At 37.6% G+C, this 8,250-nt stretch overlaps 1 protein-coding gene and 1 long non-coding RNA gene across 2 annotated transcripts in view; one reads left to right on the forward strand and one right to left on the reverse strand.

Moving 5' to 3' along the window:
- Positions 1 to 549: 549 nt before the first annotated feature.
- LOC107091422 lies at positions 550 to 1,192 on the forward strand. The gene is made up of 3 exons (XR_001481526.1): positions 550 to 618; positions 699 to 802; positions 878 to 1,192. It is a non-coding gene; the product is annotated as an uncharacterized LOC107091422 (long non-coding RNA).
- Positions 1,193 to 1,394: 202 nt separating this feature from the next.
- The window catches only part of LOC107091408 (protein cornichon homolog 1), a 9,165-nt gene continuing 2,309 nt past the window's right edge, over positions 1,395 to 8,250 (reverse strand). The window contains exons 2-5 of the mRNA XM_015385318.1: positions 7,243 to 7,311; positions 4,342 to 4,454; positions 4,105 to 4,248; positions 1,395 to 2,398 (exon numbers count right to left, since the gene is read on the reverse strand). Coding sequence (XP_015240804.1) covers positions 2,371 to 2,398; positions 4,105 to 4,248; positions 4,342 to 4,454; positions 7,243 to 7,311 — 354 coding nt within the window. The 3' untranslated portion in view covers positions 1,395 to 2,370. The remainder of the gene's footprint in view (positions 2,399 to 4,104; positions 4,249 to 4,341; positions 4,455 to 7,242; positions 7,312 to 8,250) is intronic.

Here is an 8,250-nt window from a genome sequence, read left to right on the forward strand (position 1 = left end):
GGGGGTAGGGACAGGGAGGGGGTTAGGAAGGGTAGGCAAGAGAGAAAAGGTGTGTTTTAAGGTGCTTTTGGAACTGTGTCAGGGAAGTTGCGGAAGATGCAGTAGAATAATGAGTTATTTCCTATTTAAAAAGAACTTTAAAGGTTTCATTATATAATATGAGGAGAGGTGATGGTTAGAGCATTGCACTTGGGTCCCACTCATTCCCACAGACTGCCACTCTGGCTCCCTGAGCAAAGACCCCCAATTGCTCCCCCATCGCCGCACAGTGGCAGCCTACTGCTCCTTAAGGGAATGGGGTAACTGCAGAGGTGAATTTCCAGTGTGAGAGTAAATAAAGTTCAATTATTTTTAAAATTCTTATTCTTTATCACTATTGAAGGTTATCTTGTTTGGTTTAACTGCTGATGAGAGGATCATGCTTTCCAGAGGCGATGAACAAACACTTTGATCCATCAGAGGTTGATTATCACCTCAAGTAGATTCAAAATGTCTACTGATGATGATATCTTTGTGTTATGGTCACCACTGAACCCTCTGCCTGTAAGTTTGGCGTCTAATTTTTATTTTTTCTTTCCCCTTTCAGCTGCTATGGAGGCCTGGGACGATCTGCTTTAAGTAAGGAGCGCCAACCTTTATGAGGCGATGTTTTCATTTAGCTTTAGGCGTTTTCTGTAACTCAGCACTCGTCTCCTCAGTCGCCGCCTGCCTGCTGCTCCAGCTCTCCTCGACACTCACTGCCAACCAAGCCATCGAGTTCCTCAGAGAGCACAGAGGGGGAAGTGCCATACAAACTGTGAAGGTGAGGCTGGATTTTGGGGATTTGTCTTAAGCTGTTTGCTTATGATTGAATGTTTTCTTTTTGTTTTTTTTGCAGCAGTACAACTTTCTGCATGAGTTTCGGGAGAAGTATGCTGCCTATAATGAGACCAGAGAGGCTCCCAATGGGCGATCGCTGTCTCGGTGATTCTGGCTAAAATGTTTTTGACTCAGAGAGGAAAAAACTATTGAATGAAACTCTTTCTTTTCTGCACCTCTAAGAGGTGAACTGTTAAAGAATAATATATTGCTTCTTTTGAGCTTTTAAATGAGCCAAAAGCTTAGATCTGGTTATTCCTTTGGATTAAATGTAACAATTTTCTTTTTCAATCTTCAGTGTCTTAATAAAAATATGGACTGTTAAATCTATTTATTTTCAGGTCAAATTGTTTTTTTAGATACTAAATAATAGTTAATCTATACTAGCAAATGTCATTCAAATATTCAGTACATTTGCCGTTATTGGATCTTTATTTAATCCTCAAAATGCTGGTAAATCTTTTAAAATTTGCTTTTTGTGTTTAAAGATCATAGATTGAAGAGTAGATAAATTCTAGGACTACATGGCAGAATAAAAAAACATTTTGATAATAGGAGTTTATTGTAGATTCAAATATTTTTTTCTTAAATCAAACAAAGGTATGATGCATATAAATGCCTGTAAAACTTATTCCCAAACCAGTGAAAAGTTGAGCTAAATGATCTTTACTGGACTAAATCATGTTTGGTGGAGATGAGTCACATTTCAGGAGTGCTTGACGTCACAAAGGGTAGAAAAAAATAAATCCAGAGATCAATAAATAGACCAGAGATGCTAACAATGAGGACTATTTATGTTCAAACAAAAAGAATATACAGTCACCAGTATGGCACATCTGCTGCTAGCTACTGAAGCGCTATGACTCTCTGAGCAGAAGAACTTCACGGTTAAATCCACCTTTTGCTCAACTGAGCAGCAAGGAGAAATTTACAACAGAAACCACTTCAACTCGTTTAACCTTTCTGGATTCAAAGGATGAAACTAAACATCGGACATGGAGAACATGGCGGAGTTGAAATATTTAAAGTTTTAATAAAAAAAAAAAACAAGACTGTTGGATATCTTTTCTGTTATTTCATCACTTCTTCAGCTACGATCTTATAGATAATAAACCAGGCGGTCTGAGAACAGCAGCTGTTAAACTTCAAAATTATACATGAAAAAACAAACAAGCAGAATAGATTCCCAGCTCAAATGGAAAACTAATTTTATCCAAACCAAACATTAAAAAAAAAATATACCAAAAACAAAAAAGGGGAAAGAGAAACTTGTCTGCGATTCCAGATTTGTGGCATTTGAAAGGAAATGCTGCAGCCGACAGTTTTTAGAGGCTAACAGTTTCCCAATGACTCTCTGCACTGTGAGTGGGTGATGGTGGTGGGGGGATGGGGGGGTCTCGTCCACTTGAAATGACTGGTGTTGCTCATCAGTGGTCTCCAGCAGGTCCAGTGTTCCAGCACTTGGATCATAGTGTCTGGTCATTACTGTAGGGGCAGATCCTCCTGACCTCTTTAGGAGCTCACCAGAACATAGATCATTCTGTACAAGAAAAGAGAGACAGAGAAAAACAGCGTTATACGTCAACAACTCAACAGTAAGATCGTTTTTTTCCAAATGTAAACTAGGGGTGCAGTTTTCCTCACTCTGACTAATAAATAATGATGTCGTATGCAGTTATGCTACCTGCAACAAAAACCACCTATACTTTAATCTAGGCCTAGGCAAAAAAAACTAATTTCAATAAATTTATTAAATTTTTGTTGTGGGTGAAAAAAAAAAAAGAAGAAATTAAATAACGGTGCATTTTTGGCTCCCCAGCGTTACTGTATCTGCAGGATAACTCTCAGGTTGCGGTTAGGTAAGCGGCAGCATCACATGAAACAGCAAAAATCATAACTACAGGTGAGTGAGAGGTTTGTTCTCAAAAAAGGAATAAAATCTGTCGTTTGGAACGGCTATGCTTAAAGGTCTCTAGTGTGCTGCAACTGCGGCCTGCTTTTCCGGAGGGGAAAATTAAAAGATAGTGATTTTCTTTTCTTTTTCTGAGTGGATCATCTCACTCAGTGGTCCTCCTAATTGTCAATCATTCTGGTGATATGCCTACATAAGGCCGTCCGATGTGCTCGTCCCGTTAGCTATCTTTTCCTGCAAATGCTCACTTTCAGGCGTATATCTGAGGTGAGCTATGGTTTCAGTCACTGAAGCTCAGCTTTCTCACCGCGGTCCTTTGAAAATGGCTGAAGGTCGGAAGAGAAAGTGTCTACGAAGTGTATGAGAAGAAAAGAAAGGCCTCAAAGGAGGCAGATATATACTGGAATGCTCTGCACGGAGAGCTCTCCTCGCAAAGCATTATGGGATTTGCTGTCACAGCGGCACCGCACGGTGGAGGAGGAGTTATGCGACCAACGGGAACCAATAAGCAGTGATCATCTGTCCGAACGGTCAAGCAGGGACACTTTGTGCAAAGCCACTGACATGGTGCCCCGTTTCTACTTATTGCTTTCTTTAAAGGTATAGCTGAGGAGTTTTTTGCAAATTTTTGAAAAGAAAAATTTTACTCAACTGTAAAAAGAAAAAAAAAAAAGCACATGCAAAACCCTGTACTCGCTCCAGAGAGGGAACGCCTATCAAACGTGTAAGAAAGAAATTGCAAATTTTAGAGCAGGCGGAGAAATGGGCTCGTGCACGCTCTGCTTAAAATTTGTTGTTTGCATCGTTCATACAAGCTTACTTTCCAAAAGAAGATTTGCCTTACGTAAACATTTCACCAGAACGATTGACAATTAGGAGGACCACTTATTTTACTGATCCACCTGGAAAAACAACGTCATCCACCATTAATAATTAGAAATAAAAAAAATTAAACATGTATAGGCCATATCGCCCAGCCCTAATTTACTCCAATTTTTAATGCAAAAACACATGAAAATGTAAAGAAAACTGCCATTATTTAAATGTATATGAAATGTGCAATTCTTTCATCATTTATTCCTATAGAAGCGATTCTCAAAATTATTCTATTCATTAAAATGAGTATTTAAAATAATTATTGCAAAAGTAATAATTCAAAATCAGTCTTTAAATGTTTTGTCACAGACTTGGAGCACCAAATATCTATTTTAAAATATATTTTTGCATCGTCATACGATATAATGAATGTACTATTTTTGCAGTACGGTGACAAAGTGGAGAAAAGGTCTGCAAGATTCTGTGCATTTTCTAAAAGATAAAGTAAATCTTTGTACCCATAGAGATAGTAGAAGAATGACAACAGGTAGAAAGCCAGTTTGCACCAGCCTTCTTTTTGACAATAGGCTAGGATGTCAGCATTCATGATGGTGGTTGGGTCGTAGAGGCCTGGGCAGCTCATCACCGGTCTGCTCACATACCTGCAGCACAGCACAACACAAACCAGTTCCTTTAAAAACACCGGCTTTTATTTCTATCTATGGAAAAGACAAGCGTTTGTTGGGTTCACTCACCTCCAGACGTGATACGCCAGCAGCGGCAGGTTGAGGAAGAGGGTGAGCCACTCAGCAGCGCACAGAAACATCACACAAAAGAAGAAATGGATGAGATACTCTGGCAGCACCAGCTGAAAACAGACGAGAGGGAAAGTAAAACATCAGAATGCAGCTGATTCACCTTCCTGTTCAGAAAAAAAGCTTCTAGGAAGCTAATAAACAACATTTAGAGGAGGATATGATGGGATGCTGCAGCTCCCTGCAGAGAACATGTCACATTTATAAAGAAAAACTGAGGTTGTTTTTAGCTGCAGTGAAATAATCCAAAAATGACAAAGTGAGACACTAATAACGAGCTGAGGTGTAATGTATTATTATTATTATTATTATTATTATACATACAATGAAGAAATATCAAGATCTATCAGCTGCATATTCTACTCTACTTTATGATCTGGGGAAAGAAAACAAACTCAGAATTATTGGCCAGAAAAGCTGCCAACTACATAGCAGCAGAAAACATAAAAAAAATCATTACGGTAAGTTGTTTTAAAAGTTTTATCCCCCTTCTTTGACACTGTGCATCCCTGTGTCTATCCAAAACGAATAAAAAGCTTGCTTAACAGGACACTGATGCATCTTAACGTTAATATTTCTGCAGTGACCACATGTCTGCACATCATCCCATGTAGTGACGACGCACTGCAGGAGAACATGCGGTGAGAGCGAGCAGCGTTGATGCAGCAGCAGCGTGGCTGAGGTCAGGGCACGTGGCGGGTTAAGGGGGCAGATGGGAGCACCACATGGAAGCCATGCATTTGGAAAAAAAAACAACAAGGAAACAGTGGGTGGAGCCAAGACGACTATCTATAGGAGGACAGGTGTGGGGAGAAGGGAGAGTGCAGAGAGAAAGGGGGGCTGTAATGAGCTGAAATCCTGCACTGCACTGCCAAATATGACAACTAAGAAAGGAAATGCTTCAAACGGGCTCAAAACCTGAACATATCACTACATCAGCGAGCCTGGCTTTTATCCAACTCCTCCTCCAATGGAAATGTGAACATTTCCAGCCAATGGGAGGTTTTAAATAGTGCTGAGCCGTAGAGTGGAGGGATTCTGCTGCCATCTGTTCAGAGCCACAGGTGATGGAGGTCAGAGCCAACACTAAGCTCATACACAGCAGCTTAGATCTGCCAAACAGGGACTTTAAGTGCAAAAAATAAAAAATAGGAAATATAAAAAAATTATCTAAAAAAAAAAAACAACCGTACAGAATTTGAAACTCACAGTATTGATCCAAAGATCCTGCTGTGATACTTCTGATCACTGAACTACTAGTAAAACCATAAGCAAACAAAGGGTAGATCAGAGTAGAGAATCATGCATGCTTTGAGCATTTGCAAGTCTTTTCAGTTAACAACGCCTCATCAGTAACCCTCAGTGGCTGATTCTTCCATCCGTACGCCCGCCGTTCATCCTGTAGCATCGCTAACAAACATCATCCGTTTGACAGAAACCATGTCCTGCTGAAGTATTCATTCCCCATTTATCGTCACATTTCCTCCCTTCAGACAAAGCAGTGGATTTTATTTGGATTTTTTATTTTATTTTTTTGAAATAGACCAAATCTGTTGCAATAAAATGTATCATTTCTGACTTTTTAAATAATTTTAAACATGCAAAGTTTAGGTATTCAGCTCCAATTTGCTCCAATATATCTTTTTTATTATACCCGCTACAACCAATTGTGTTCAAATTCACTTAATTTATTAATATAATGCCCTTATTTTCATTAATTAAGTCTAAATCCAGTTGTGCTATTACCCTCAGAACTTTTAACATATCCATCAGTCCAGTAGGGAAAAAAAACAACAGATGAACAACAAGTATATTTCTATGTTGTTGGCTTTTTTTGTAATTTTATTTTGTAATTGTCCCGATTAAAGGGTAGGGGAATAGTAATAATAATAGGTAAACAGAGTTTGCCATAACTGCACATCTAACAAGACGAGTCCGGCAACGTAATCCAACAGACTGGGAAGGACGAGCATCACCTGGACGATCAAACAAAGTTCATGAAAACTGGAGGAGCTGCAAAGCTCTGCGGCTCAGGAGTGAGAATCTGTCTTTAAGAAGATTTATTCTATGTAATCAGCACAGATTTGAAATATTTAAGAAAATAAAGGTAAGACCTTAAAAATTGATACAAAAAATGCTTTTCATTGAAACACAAACTAATGAAAAACAACAAAAAAAGGCTCCTCATGTGCAAAGCAGCAGCATGTGGTTCTACAAAGTACTGACAGCTATGATTTCACAATTAAGCTCAGGGCTGAGACTGTAAGGAGAGAAGATGTGATATTCGAGGGTGTGAATACTTTAGCAAAGCACTCTAATAAATACATTATCAAAGTTATAGCTGGCAATAAAAAAAAACTGCAATATTAAAAGTTATGATAACTCTAGAATTCATTCAAATCAAAGTGAAATGCTTAAAAATTTCAACAATAATATTAAAAACATAAAAAACAACTTGGGTTAGTTAACTGAAAAGACCTTAGCAAACACTTCACCGTGCAAACGACAAGACTAAGTTGAACTCAGCGGGCATTTTAGAAATTGGTACAAACCTTTAATGCAATTTTGACTCTTTTAATCTTTTTGACCTTTTCAATTGTCTTTTAGCCATTAAAAAAAAATAGGGCAAAAGAAGCAGATTGGGAAAAACAAATATAAAAAAAAAAGCATTAGAGTTTCACAGCTGACAAGATCACTCAATTAATAACAGGCAGGTTATTTAGCATAACAGTGCAGAGAAATGGTGGATAAAAGGTAGACTAAAATAAATCGGTAACAGGGCATATCTGCATGCGGTCATTTAGACAGGAAAGGAAAAGGAGGAACAGTAGAAACACTCACCGGATTTAAAGTGTTACATTGATCTATAGGGTTCTTGTAGTCAGTCTTCAGCTCATCAAATGCTATAATCTGGAAATAATGAAGTCAAAGGTCACCTTAACGCTGGCATGGTAATATTTTAACTATTGCATGTGAATTAATCTACCTCACTTAACTATACAATAAATACAAGTTCACTAAAATAAGGTTAAATAAAAACAGATATAAAATACCCTATATTACACTGATTTGATATTACAGAAGTACAATCACACAAAAATTATCTAAACTTTCATGGCAGTAAATTTCTTTTTGTTAGAGGAGTTTTTAGGTTGAAAATTGATTTTCTAATGTTGCAATTACTGATACCATCCTTAAGCCCTTTAAAATAAAAGAAGCTGTTATTTTCTTTTAATTAATCAGCTTTTTAACTATTGATCCATGACAATCTATTTTTTTAATGGTTATAAATATGACAGAACATAAGCTTCCTTCCTTTAGTCACTGACCAGCGGTTTGGGGAAAAACTTAAATACATCTGATCTGACCAACATGAGCGGATCAGAATCAAAATGATTAATAAGCCAGGAAAATGAGTCCCTTCTTTCCAACCATCACAATTAATTCTGCAGACGTCCACTCCATCTCAAACTCAAAGCAAACTAAAATCTAAATTAAGTTGTTTTTTTCTTAAAATAAGTGAATTTTTTTCTTGAATTGAGGAGGCAGGTGTGACACTTTACCAATGGAACAAGAAAATTTCCCTTTAAAATAAGAAAAACAACTATTGCCTCGTCTTATTTCAAGTGCATATTATCTAATGATCTTATTTTAAGAGTAAAAAGTATGTATCCCATTGACAGATCATCTTATTAACCTGCACAAATTAAGGGTAAATACACTTAAATTTAGAAATGTTTACTTATTTGCAGTGTGGTCAGATGATGCCTAGGTTTAGACTTTAAAGCTACAGTGTGTAACTTTTAGCAACATCTAGCGGTCAGACTGCAGACTGCAGCAACATGAACA

Source organism: Cyprinodon variegatus, unplaced genomic scaffold (genome assembly GCF_000732505.1).
Source record: "Cyprinodon variegatus isolate N-32 unplaced genomic scaffold, C_variegatus-1.0 Scaffold336, whole genome shotgun sequence".
NCBI lineage: Eukaryota > Metazoa > Chordata > Actinopteri > Cyprinodontiformes > Cyprinodontidae > Cyprinodon > Cyprinodon variegatus.